This window comes from Myripristis murdjan, chromosome 5 (assembly GCF_902150065.1).
Source record: "Myripristis murdjan chromosome 5, fMyrMur1.1, whole genome shotgun sequence".
NCBI lineage: Eukaryota > Metazoa > Chordata > Actinopteri > Holocentriformes > Holocentridae > Myripristis > Myripristis murdjan.
The window spans coordinates 27540119-27554270 of NC_043984.1; the positions used below are offsets into that span (position 1 = coordinate 27540119).

The following is a 14152-nucleotide window of genomic DNA, read 5'->3' on the forward strand; positions in this document are numbered from 1 at the left end:
ACAAAACATCACAATGGGCAAGACTTGTTGCTTAAGTAAAGATGAACACAGTGTGCTTGTAATTCCCAGATACAGCAGCTCCTGCATCTCTAAAACAGATGAACACAGTATATTCAGCAGCAGCTCTGTGTGGCACCTTGTTGAAGAGAGAGGTCAAGGAAAAAAGGTAAGACCTATTTCAGGTAAGTGTGCAAATTACAGCTCAGTACAGCAATGGTGTGTAGGTCATCTGAGACACACAACTTGTTGACCCTTGTTACTGTGAAGCAGCACAAGACCAGACTGTTCGAACTCTGTCAGCTGAGGCTTGGAAAAAGAGCCTACAGTGGCCAGCTGATCACCAAAATGAGAATTACAGATGTAACTACGGCTTCACATTGGGTACTATCCTTAAGTGTTTATATCAACAGAACCATGTGTGACTGTGGATAATGTAGGGAAGCCATCCCCTAATCCTAAGCATCATAAGCACCTGCCATGCTGAAGCTTGTCCCTACAGAATCTTTTCACTGACAGTCCAAATAACAGCAAATCCGGCAGTCTGCTAGAGTTCACACAACCACAGCCACATCCATAACTCTCACTCAATTTCATTCTTACTCACTGCCAAAAGCAGTGCTTCACACTATAAAAAACAAGGTCATGAGGAATCTCTTAATCGCCTTATTGGGAATCACCTGAAAGCACGAAAAACATGGCATGAAAACAAGGTACATGATAAAGCTGAGTAGCCACTGCTATAATTTCTTATTTCTTGTTCAGAGAAGCCAAAAAAGTTAGAAAAAAATAAAAAAAAATTCTTGTTAGCAATGATAGCCAGCAAACACCTACACTCATGGTCCTCAGTAAACACTTTGACAACCCACATAGTCCCGACTTAGATCAGGCATGACCTTTCCTAAGGACCTGAACAGGACATAGCAGTCTTGACTCTTCAGGCCCCTCACCTTGTGGCAGCTCAGTGCTAAATGTCAACTCAGAGGACTGATTGCAATGGAGCACAGACCTCCTCGAAGTCAGAAACAAGGGGTTCAGCCACAAGCTTACTCTACCAGGGTTCCAGCCATGCCTGAGCCAGATTAGGCAAGGAGCTCATTCACAGAAGTAATAGCCAGAGGAAAAATGCCATAAGGCTGTGCACTTGACAGGGCACTGACATAGACCCTCACGGTAGAGGCCAACTTGCTGCTATCCAACAGGGACTGCAGGAGGCAGAGTATCATATGCACCTAGATACTGTCAGGTACATTGTTCTGTACCTCAGAATGACACAGAATGACAAAGCACAAGGTGCTCTGGAATTTGAAATAGTAAGGACCACTATCTGGTCACAGTCTTTGAGAGGTGGATAGGGCCCCTCATTGCCTGGATGCACAGCTGCAGGTGCACTGGGTTTGGAAGCCAGGTGCAAAGACCCAACTGTGATAATAAATGTGTAGCATGCAGCTCAAGCACATTTATATGCTCTTGCCTCTTCTGTACAGCCCACCCAGAGGCGGAGACATCTATGACCATCACTTCTAAATATCAAGGAACTGCCCCAAGGGAATTTTATTTACAATGCCCTGCTCCTCTAAGGCTGGAGTTCCACTGGCTGAACCTTTTGACCCTCCTGTACCTATGTAACCATTTGGCCACATCTGCATGTAAATGAAGCATGTGCAAGCTCTGATTGGCCATGTTGTCAGTGACAATGCTGCTGACAGTGCAATCTGATCAGCTACCTATGCTTGTATATAACACACAATATCCCACCTCCGCCTCAGCTCCCCCTCACATCCTATCTCTTTATTTCGGCATTTGTGTTGTGTATTGTTAAACACATTGTTGACCTAAGTTGATTAGAATCATAAGTACTCATTACCTGTGTTATACTGTATCGGTGCCATAGCTTCAATGTCATTTTGGCACAGGCTCTGTTCTATTGTGCCCTGGCGGGTATTGGTTGCTGGTCTCCCTGCCTGTGGCTCTTCTGCTTGGACTGGCGGGTAGCTTGAGGACAGAGCCATCCCGCCACAACATAATCGTATGCTTGTTACGCCATAATAAACTTTGACGAAAGTGAGCCTGGCAGCTGTAAACATGCTTGTCAGTTGAGGAAAAAGATGTATTTAAGCCCCTCTGAATGCTGTCCCAATGTGCAGTCGATGTTTATAAAAAATATCTAATTCAGTCTCTCCCTGGTGTGCATCATGTTATTTCTCTTTGAGAGACTAAAGTGCTCTCAGCTGTGAAAATAAAAGTGAAACTTAAACTGGCAGGTGTTTAATGTAATGGTGTTTGTAAACAGCAAATGGACACTTTCAAGTTGTTGGAGATATGTAAAACTGTCCAGCACCACTGTAGGCAGCTAAGTGCAGTGCCAGTGCTCGGTTATATTTTGCTGTTCACCTTTAGTTTCCATTGGACACACTGCTGACACTGTAAGTAAGGACAATTAATTAATTCATAATCCATGACAGGCCGTGATATAAATGAGGTAAATGCAGGTGCTGCCGGGAAAACTACCTGACAAGCAGCCCAGAGACCTCAGGTTCTGCTCCCGCAGCCGTTAGGAGCCCTGGGGGGATCCTGGTTAGAAGCCCAGCCCCTGCGTGTCTGCTGCCTAAAGCAATTTGCCTGAATTCTGTGCTCCAAGGTCTGCTATGCTTCAGGCCCAAACACCTTACCTGCAATGAGAGCGCTAAGGGCATTTCTGCTCAGCTCTGACAGTGGAGACTGAGTCAGCCACACCTGTGTCACGTGAGAGTCAGCTTCCTCACCATAAAGGAAATGACCTGCACAAAGACATCATGGAAACTTTGTGCTTGTAGTCTAAGCCTGAACCTTGTGGGTTTGATTTACGTGCAGAAACAAACGCTAACAGGGAACCAGCAAACAAAAAGGAGCAAAACCCTGAACAGAACAGCAGCACTAATGCTGCCAAATTCAGTGAACCAGAGTATCTCCTATAAACAGTTAAGGGGCTACCTGCAACAAGCCATCATCACTTTGTTCTGACTCAAGCAGTGATGCAAATTATGAGATGACAGAAAAGACATTCCTCAGGATGGCAAGGGCTTAATAATGAGAAGGGAACTGCCACCCGACTTTATCCAGAGTCACTAAAGTTATTGTTGGTGTAAACACGTGACCTACACATGTGTGGGTGGGCATAGCACTGAGTGTGATGCACAGTCTCTGGTGGTCAGGAGGAATGAAAGAGTACTGGATGAATAAAGAGTAGAAAAACATTACTTGGTCTGATGAATCCAGGTTTCTGTTGCAATCTGTTGGTGGCAGGGTGAAAATTTGTCATAAACTGCATGAATCCATCCATAGATCCATGCTGCTGCTGATGATGTAATGATGTCCGAAATGTCATGAGCTCAAGTTTAAGCTCAAGTTTATTTAAATCCCAGTGTCACTGTTTACAGTCTCAAAGGGCTTTACATGCCCACGAGTTTACAACAAACAGGATGACACCCCCTGATTTAATCCAAGATGTCTGTGGAATGTTTCCAGCACCGTGTTGAATCCATGCCATCAATAATTCAGGCTGTTCTGGAGGCAAAAAGAGCTCCTACTCTGCACTAGCTGGATGTACATACTATACTGGACACTGAGTGGATACTCTCCATTCACAGTCCTCCAATGGCTTTTTTGTTGGGCTTCGGGATGTCAAAATCCCGATTCCTGGGCATATGGTGAGGTAACATAGCATAGAAATAGTAGATCCCCAACAGTCGGGCCCTACGGTTCCTAACAGGGCCTGGTTGTGGGCTTTCATGTCCTCTAAGCAGTCATGGTGATGTCCTAATCGATGCGGAGACAGTCTAGCTGGCATCAGACTAGCTCACAGGGAGGTTCTGCTCCAAACCATGCCAAACCATGCCTGTCCAGCGCTCACAAGACCGACACAGCCTGGGGTAATGAAAGACAACAGCTCAGCCTGCCACTGCAGCCGGTGCCAGGGAGAGGGGGCACAAAGGGAGATCAGCTATGCCAGCTGTGGCACACTGAGGTGCTGTGAGCCTGCTGAGACGCTCTCGCTGTCTCTCTGTCCCAGGCTCCCTTTCCCTGTCTCTCTCTCACACACAAACACAAGTACATGTACACAGACATATACCACACTGCACCGTAATTTGGTATCCATTAGAAAATACAACTCCCATAATAAATAGAAAGAGGGGCCTATGAGACAGAAAGACAATCACACATTAATATTAATATACTTGTTAGGACCTTTCATGATAACCTTCCTTTTATGATAGCTTTCCCTCTCTAACCCCTAAACCTGAGCCTAAAGGTCATTTTACAATCCGGCGATTTGTGGTGGCCGCGAGAATCACATTTTTTTTGTCGGTCGCAATGACATTTGGTCAATGATGCCCTCGTTGTTGTCAATGCTGTGGTGGTTAAGCTCATCTTTGAGACTTCAACTACTTCAACTTTGACCCCATCACTCCCTCAGTTGTCATGGCAACAGCAGAGCGTTCTTCTTCATCTCATATAACAGCCAAATCGCCTGTAATGAAGCTCTAACAATCACATTAGTTAAGAAGAGTGTGTTTATTTATGAACTTTAATGCTGACACAGCTGAGGTATAGTTTATTCTTTGTGGTGTTTCAGGTGGAAAGTTAATACAATAAATAAGTGATGATCACTTATTCTAAAATCTTAGTGGAGAGCAAATGCTGCACTGTAATGCGAGCAAGGGGACTGGCCAGAACAATAAGCCCAGGCAGCTCAGACAATGCAACAGTAATTTTAGATTGGTGTCCTGTCCTGACTAAAATGACTGTGACTCGAGTAAGACTAATGTAAAATGAATGACTAACATCTGAGTAAAAAAAAGATAAAAATACATTTGAGAGATGACTAAGACCAAAAACTAAAATTCAAATACCTCTAAAAATGAACACCAGCCCCTACTCTAACCTGAATCCAATCTTAATTCTAATCCTAACTCCAAACTAACCTTAAGAATACACACAGAAGCGCACACATGCACACAGAGATCCCTGATATATGTAGGATATAGAGTCAAACACACATAGCGCTGCTTGTTAACCTTTAGGCTGGTACATGTGGAGGCACGCGAGGTCACGGGAAGTAAGGGGTCGTGGTGCTGTGAGTGTATGAGGATAATTGGTATTCACTGGTGTCAGGGCTAAGTGATGCCGAGCTAACCTCCATGTACCCTCTGCTCTCCTCAACATGAGAGAACCTGCTTCACCCCTTAATTAGCACATGAATATTCTAATTAGACATCAGCACGGTGGATGAGGAGGATTAGCTAAAGCACAGAGTGTGAGAGAAAGAGAGGGGAAGGGAGACAGGGGGAATGAGCATGCATGGGTTACGTAGTCTATTCATAGTGTGCTGAGTGTCTATACAGTGCATATGCATATTCATACTCTTGTGTATCAGCACATTTATAAGCTGTACATTGTTTGCATGGATCCAGTGTGGCACCTGGAATCACGGTTGCGGATGTCCCGCTACTCGCTGCATATGCACACTCATGCATGCTTTAATGCATATAAACAGCAAACATAACTACCTGGTGTGTATGTGAACGTGTGGCCATGTGTTTCGAGTGTGTTTGTGTGTTTGCATTGATGACCCCGACAGCAGGTGGGTGAACTCCCAGGTGTGTCCCAGTTTTAGTGGGAGGATCAGAGGCAGGTGGAACTGAGCCTGGCTTGATGTGTCCAGATTAATGAGCTTTCCCTCACTCACATCAGTTGCTACGGCTGCCGCCTGGGCCAAACTGGAAACAGGGACACAGAGCTGGCCTGCATTCACTAGACTCATTTATATTGTCCCACAAATGTACGGCGCTATCATGCCATGCCAGCTCTTTATAAAACTTGGATAAGCAACGAGCATTGATGTATTGTATTCTTCTGTTATCAAAAGCTGGTTCTGTTCTTGAGGTTTTACCCGTAATTACTCTCCGAATACGCTCGCCTTACTGTTGGTAAAATCCCATTTTAGTTCCAAAGTATTATCTGGCCGGGTTTAGTGCTGAGAGAGACCAGCGGGACTTCTCAGAGTATAAACATTATGAGACACAGACAACGGTGCTTTTATGTTGGCAGTAAAATCAGCCAACTAAGTTACAAGGATCAGATTATCATCATAATGATACCATATAAATTCAAATGTTTATATCATTTTCCAGGTTGTAGTTTTCCTTGAAAGTTGGACCACGGAGGAATGAAGGTGAATGTGTGCTTCTGTGTAGGAGAGAGAGCAAGAGGCCCCAGGGTGAACGGTCTGTCATGAAAGACTACTGCCCACAGCCACCTGACGCAGTCTGGGATAAACAAAAGCCGACCCTGCATGACCTCCCTCATTAGTAGCATCGGATGGAAGATGGAATGGGGACAATGTGTGCGTGTGTGTGTGTGTGTGTGTGTGTGTGTGTGCGGTAGTGGAGGTGGGTGGGCTAGTGCAAAACAACAAATATGCACGCACACACACGCACACACACATGCACCTACAGCGAGTGAGACACAAGAAGATGAAGAAAAAGCTCCCTTGACCTCGTCCAAATAAAGGTATTGGAGTTGCATGGCCATTATACTGTCGTTGGGCCTGCTCTACAAACTGAGAAAAAGAAAACATTTTATTTTGGCCAGCCATTTGTATTAAAACTGTGAGAGAAAAAACATGAAAAGGGGGTCTGGTTTTGTTTTGTGAAAGGACTGGAATGGAGATAAAAGTAACCCTGAGGTTTTTTTTTTTTTTTAAGATTAGACGCATCTCACGGGTTATTTTTCCCCCTGATGGCTAAGGGGTGGGGTGAGAGGGGCAACTGGCCTTATCAGCAACTTGTTAAGGGCTGAAGCTATTAAATGCAACACAGACAGTCATCCACATACAGTGCAGCAAATCAATGCACTGGCTGTGGCATAACCTTATCAGACCACGACCACAATCTGACGGCTGTGGGCAAAAATCGGAGTTACATGATCAAGTGATGTCAACAGCGAAGACACTGACCTCTCTGTCCAGACCCGCTGCCACCGTGACAATGTCTCCGGTCTCACTGTTGATGGTGAACATGTTGGGGATGGGGCTGTGGGGCGTCTGCGACAGGATGCGGTAGCGCACCATGCCGTTAGCCGTGGTGTAGTCGTCCGAGTCGTTGGCTGTCACTTGCATCACCGATGAGCCTGCCGATGAAAGGTTTTATTAGTTCGGGGGTTAGAGAGACAATAATCTGAAAAGAAGATGACAACTATCTGCACACAAAGCGCCAGTTTAGGTCAAGATGAAGATGAGAAATCCCGCAGCTGCAGTTTACATCCGTGTCTGTCCTGACTCACAAAAAAACAGTGGACAGTGCTTCGGAAATGGATGTTGCTGCCAAGATGAAAGGAGCTGTAAAATGTCGATTCTTCACACACATCCTCAAACCGTCATTACAGAAATTCCCTCAAGGTGTCCCTGAGATATCTCGTTCACGAGAATGGGATGGACAGATGGACGGATGGACGGACGACCTGAAAACATGACGCCTTCGGCCACGGTGGTTGGCGGCGCGGAGGCATAAAAAGCGAGAAAGGACAGCAAGCTGGTGGCACTCATTAAAATATAATGATGCACTTTTCAAGGCCCTTTATACACACATTCTATACATAAAATACGTGGAACATGAAGTTTTTTTTCTATAAACCCATTAACATTAATGAATTTGCAGCAAATATCCAAGGAGACAGCACTCAGAGAAGAAAACAAAGCCCATTTATATACAGAGAAATAATTCAATCAGACTTTGCAGTGACATTCTCTGTTCTTCGGCAACAAACTTTTAGAGAGAGGGCTATTACAGGACAGAGCACACACACACACACACACACACACAAACACAAACACACAAAGTCTGTTAAATAAGCCCCCATTTCAAGCTGTGCTGTTTTGTCCTCTGTATATAGAAGGCTAGCGTGCCAAAGTTTCCACCTCTGCAGAGTCCATTTAGTAACAAGCAGCACTGGGTCTTCTGCCATTTCCACCATCCATTATTTCAGCCTTCAGCGGCACCGTGGCCGCCCTTAATGCTCCGATGCTCTCTCCCTATTTGTCTTGGAATCACGGATAATCACTGCCATTTAAAGCAGACAGGGGAGGGATGCAGGGAAAGACAGAGTGTGTGCATGTGTGGGTCTGCATGAGTGTGTGTGTTCCCACTGCACGTTTCGGGGTGAAAGGCCCGTGTCTCCCCATTTTCCTCGAGCAGAATTATTGATTTGCACGAGCTTGTCAGCTGGGCTCACAAATGTGACCAGGCAATTAGGAGCGCTCTGTGCAGGAAAAGGGAGAGATCACCTCGCCTCTCTTTCGCAGAGCTCTGGGAAAATGTCACTTTCCATCAGGCAGCCATTTACAGGCTGCTGTTGCTGCTGCAGCTGCTAAAGAGAGGAGGAGACATCTCCCAGGAGGAGGACAGCAGCGAGGAGAGAGGGCTGAAGCACTAACATGCTTGAATGTGAAGACAGCGTAAGAACAGAAAAACTGGAGAGGAGGAAGACAAGGGCACAGGAGAGAGGGAATGAAGCACCCACTAACATGCTTCAATTCAACCGCAGAGTAAGTATAAAACCTGAGGAGAAGGAGGAGGAGGAGGACACAGGCATAGGAGAGCAAGATGAGATGTGAGAGGGAGGCGGAGAAGCAGAAAGAAAGGCAGAAAGAGTGGTAATGTCTAATGTATATTTAAAGACTTAAAAACGATTACCGTTGTAGCATTTCAAATTTAATGACTTTTTTGGGGGGGAGAGATCCCACTGTTTCCTGTTAGTGGGTTCCCAAAAACACTGCAGCAAACGAGTCAGGAAAAAAATCAGATTGCCTTATTGGACATGATGGTGAGGGGTGGTCATGCTGCGCAGGCACCAACCATAACAGAGTGCAATTATTACATAAGCCATCAAAATTAGCAGGGCAAACTCAGGTCTTGTATGATTTAGTGTACAACGGGAGGAAGATTACGGCAAGTTTTCGCCTCATCGCCTTCTAAATGATGAATGTAAATGAAAAATAAACAAAATAATTTAGCAAAATGTGAGGCAGTGCTTGTATCAGCGGAAAGAGGAGACCTGCTGGATTTGAAGGCAGGAGGGATAAGAGGTCCCCTATGGGTCTGAGCAGCTACAGGTGTCTCCTCAGTCTGACTCTAATAATTGGGTCTAGATGGCACCATCATTCCTGTGACAGCCTGCATCGACAGGATAATTGTAGCCTAGAATTCTATTTCAAACTTCATTAAGTTTCAAAGCAGGATTTGTCACTTTGCCCAGCAAGGAAAAAAAAAAAAAAGACACAGAGACCAATGAAAGACAGAGAGAAGAAAAACAATTACTGCTATTCCGCCGAGGACAGCATCAATATATGAACAACCTTTCAGCCTGACAGGGAGGGAGAAGACAACGTGATGTAGAAAATCACCTGAACTCTGCCACCTTTCATTTCAAGAGGGGAGAGCTCAGTAATATGTCAACGGTGAGCTCTCAGACCAAATCAAGGTGTCCATGCCTGAAATGGTTAACCTCTGAGCCTGTTTAATTCCTCCTTAATTTGAAAACTAATTCCAAATCCTAATTGCTTTTCCGCCAAAACTGCTGAAGCTGAAAATTTAACTGGTGGCGGGCATGTTGTGGGCCATTTCGGTCACATGGGAAGGCAGGGGATTGAGATCACCGGTGAGGTCTATCTGCTGCCTAAACATTAGTTAGCCAGAGTCAACATCTGCCTCCCAATTAGAGAGAGAGATAGATAAAGGAAGAAAGGAGAACGGGCAAATAGAGAGAGAGAGAGAGGAGTGACAGAAAGATGGATGCAAACAGATGCAAAGGTTGAACAGGAGGAAACTGCTTAACGGGAAACGAGAAAAAGTTTCATGAGGAAAAGCAAAGGCACGAGGGAAAAAGAAAGGCAAAATGAAAGAGAGGACAAGGAATCGAGAGTAAGAGGCGAATAATAACTGCTGTCACCAGAGGTAAGGGAGGGTTTGCTTTGTGATAGCACAGAAGAGAGTGGTAGCAGAACGACAGACGGAGGGAGAGAAGGAGACGGAGAGATGGATAGAGGTGTGAGAGAGGTAAGAGAAACAGCTGAAGCCTGGTGAATCTTAGGGGACTGAAGTGATGAAGGGGACACAAAGTGGTCACACAGCTGCCTCTAATGGAGCCCATCATTCTCTAAGGACCAAATGACACCTCGCCTCCACCCTCAGCTCCTCACCACCGGTCTGCGGAGGCGTCGGGAGAATCACTCAGGAGCAGCCACTAGAAAACGAGCCCTGAAGCCGGCGGCAGTCATACCCCGATGTGCCGGCTGAGCTCCCTGAACTGAGTCAAATGTACCGGGCAGTTTTGGAGCCTTGATCACTGTTAGCATTTTAATTTGTTGCCATAAAGAATGCTTCCCAACCGGCATGCTGGCGGGCCTAAAATAGCTAAGCTTGATTTAGAACGAACAAACAAAACAACCGAGATACTAAAATCTCTATTGACTTTGGCTTCTAATGTTGCTTAAGCCGCTCCTGCTTCCAGAGAGTCGGAGGAGTCTCTCCAGTTAAATGCACTGTCCATTAGAGACTTAGAGGCTATTGCTGTCTTAATACTTTTATTATCCCATATTTAATAATCATGACATAACATTGGATCGAAGCCTCACATCAAATATATCCTGACGACAGCCTCTTTCAACTTTTGCAACACTGCAGAAATTCACCTTTTATTGCGTACGGCTGATGCTGAACCTGACACTATCATGTGTCTCAAAGGTATCTCCAGTGACCACTTCTGATTGGATATGTGATCGCCCTCAGATCTGTCCTAAATATTTCCAAAATATCGCCCATATCCCCTTCCGTTCTTCTCTCATTTTGATTCCTCTGCGCTTTCCACCGGCTCGCTCGCGTCCTTTCTTCCTCCTCACTTGTATATTCTTTGCTGTCACTATCCTGCCAATATTCCCCACCTGGCCTATTCCTATTATATATTCATCACAAAGACACAGCCAACTCACTGCAAAAGTAAACTTCATTAAAATTTGAATTTCGCAACAACAGTATGGTATCAAATGCTCCTTTCATCAGGACACATTAACATTCACGCCACAAATGCGACATGGTCCAGTGTGTCCCGGACCACCTCTGAGGGTTTGAGTGACACGATCCGGCGAGTCCTCAAGGTGAGTTTTGCCAACGGAGCTCCACGTCTTGGCTTATCTTTGTCTGGGAGCTATTTCTTTGGAAATCTTTCAATCCAAACTCAAAACATATCTGCTATTATTGCCTTTTGACCAACCCTAGCCCTGCATTTTCAGGCCTAATACAGCCTGTTCTCCTACCTTAATTTACCTTAGTTTTGACAGCATTATTATAGGAGCTGGCCCTTGGGAATCCAGTCAAGGGCTGCCATTCGTTCTCTCTGCATCATTACACTCACTGCTTGTCTGCTGTCTGTGTTCATTGCTGAATACATCGGCACGGAGTGTGTGAGCCACTCTTAGTGCGGTTGTGTGTGTTTATTTGTGTTTGTGTTTTTTTGTCTGCCGGCTTTTCTTTTCTTCTTTTCAGACACTTGTTGTATGCAGTGATTTTTTCCTTGCAGTGGATGCAGGCACAATAGATTTTATGGCCAGTCAGATCTTTCTGTCGCATCATGTTTAGCTTTGTCTTACTTGTTTACGTGTCCATATCATTGTCCATTTTGTCCCGTGTTGCATCCTGGAGCCCAGTGCACACTCAGCTGAGTTTTTCCATATGTTTACCGAGGGTCTAAGGCTGGTGGTGCTGGGTACACTATGCAGGTTAGGCGGGCATGTTGTGCCTGCGCTGCCAACATGTTATTTTGTGTTTTGTGCGATGCATTGTCCTCTGTAGATTTGACTCCAGTTGTTTTCATCACAACGCTCAGAAGGACTAGACCTCTGTGGGAGATTTGGCTTAAATGTGGCGGGAGCAATGAGGCTTTCCAAATATGCAATGTAATTAAAACCATAAAGTAAGTTTTATTTTTCTTTCTTTTAAACAAAACATCAATTTTGAAACTGTTTGTGTGTTTGTGTGGCATTTTTCAAAACTTCATTGGGTTCTACTCAGGACGCATTAACTGCAGAAAGACTAGTAATGCGAAGTGACAGTGTGAAGCATGGAGCCACTGTGTGACCAGAAACTATTCACCTGGAATTTAAGTGTTGCCTGTATTGGCCAACATAATGATACACACAGAGAGGCAGACACAAACACTGAGACACACACACACACACACTCACACACCCACACACCCACACAGTCGGGGTCCATTACACTGATTGAAACATCCCTGTGCTCCTCCACCTCTACTTCCCTCCATCCCTCCATCTCTCCCCTCCTGTGCCTATTCCTAATTAGCCCCCCAGGCAAGATGGAGGGAGAAAGTCTCTTAAATCTCTCTCTGACTGTTACCAAACTCTTCAGGAGAGAGAGGGGAGAGACACACCCCCAGCCCCCCTTGGGAGGGCAAATCGACTGTGAGAGAAGGCAGTCAGCTGCTGGTTTTGATCTTGCACTCTCATTTCAGTGGGCCTTTTTGAAAAAGAGGGTCCATAAAAGGGAACAACTTGCTGTCAGACTCGGGGAGGGAGCGAAGGAGAAGGGCAGTACATCACAGGGCAGATGTTCAGAGTACACTCCAGACACAGAACAGAGGAGCCCTCTGAAGAAGTCATGTCATGTCTGCTATCAGCCACTTACTGCAGCTTTTTATGCAGTGACTGTTTATTGTTACAGCCCAGAAGATTTTGTCGAGCGACAGATTATTGTGGCGACCTCACTTGATGATAGGGAGATGGCGGTGATGTGATTTATGCTGTGTATTTTGTGTGTGTGTGTGTTTGTGAGAGTATGTGTGCTTATGTGAGTACTTAGGCCATGCACTATAGGACCATACCTGCAATTACAGTATTTAACATGTTAAGCTCACTGGCAATACACCCATTCCACCGTCTGACTAGCAGGTCTCCTAAGGTAACCCGCCCACAAAATGTTCAGATTCAATCCCATTTGTTCCTCATTAATATCAAAACAAGGACTGAATGCAATCAGATCATTTTGTTATGTGCTGTAATTGTTTGATTGCCTAGACGGATCAAATTCTATTAGCCACAAGTTCATCTCCTGCCGTGTAGGGGCCCTGTGGTGGCAAATGACAAACAGTGCCGTTTCAAACCGATCCTGGCTGACGGATTGATCGGATCACACATTACGTTACGTCTGGTGACAGTGATAAGGGCGTTTCCCTGTAGGTCTCCGTCTTTGATGGCTTTCACACAGTGCTTAGATGGAAAGATGTGCGTTGTAATACTTCAGAGACCCTTTGATATCTGTGTCTTGTAGATACAGAATGTGATACTGGCGCAGCTTAAAGCATATCCTCACATCCCCCCTTAGCTTGGCATTTGCAGCTCAGAAAAATAGAGACATTTTGTGTGATGGTGCCAACTATTCTCATCAGGCAACTTTTGCCTTTCACGCTGTGTCAAGTTTTTTTCCTACACAGAGTGAGATCTGCACATTTGAGTTGTTTGCATAAACTTGCACTATTTAGTGTGCACATTGAAGATGTTGTCTGCACCTCTCCTTCTGCACAGGTTTATTCAAACGCTTAGGCTCTTTGCACACTATATGGCCAGAGGTATTGGACCACCGACACATTACACCTACAGGAACTTTTCTGACATCCCATTCTAAATCCATAGGCATTAATATGGAGTTGGTCCACCCTTTGCAGCTGTAACAGCTTCCACTCTTCTGGGAAGGCTTTCTACAAGATTTTGGAGTGTGTCTGTAGCAGTGTTTGCCCATTCATCCACAAGAGCATTGTAAGATCAGACACTGATGTTGGATGAGAGGGCCTGGCTTGCAATCTCCAGGTTCATCCCAAAGGTGTTGGATGGGGTTGAGGTCAGGGCTCTGTGCGGGCCAGTCAAGTTCTTCGACATCAAACTCACCTAAGCATGCCTTGCTTTGTGCACTGGGGCTCAGTCATGCTGGGACAGAAAAAGGCCTTCACCAAACTGTTCCCACAAAGTTGGAAGCAGAGATTTGTCCAAAATATTTTGGTGATCTGAAGATTTAGATTAAGATTTCCCTTCACTGGAACTAAGGGGCCG

The 14152-nt window shown here is 45.3% G+C and overlaps 1 protein-coding gene across 1 annotated transcript in view; it reads right to left on the reverse strand.

The window, feature by feature from the left end:
* cdh4 (cadherin 4, type 1, R-cadherin (retinal)) overlaps positions 1–14152 on the reverse strand; it is a 69357-nt gene that overhangs the window by 26064 nt on the left and 29141 nt on the right. The window contains exon 4 of the mRNA XM_030052695.1: positions 6995–7167. Within this exon, the coding sequence (XP_029908555.1) occupies positions 6995–7167 (173 nt within the window). The remainder of the gene's footprint in view (positions 1–6994; positions 7168–14152) is intronic.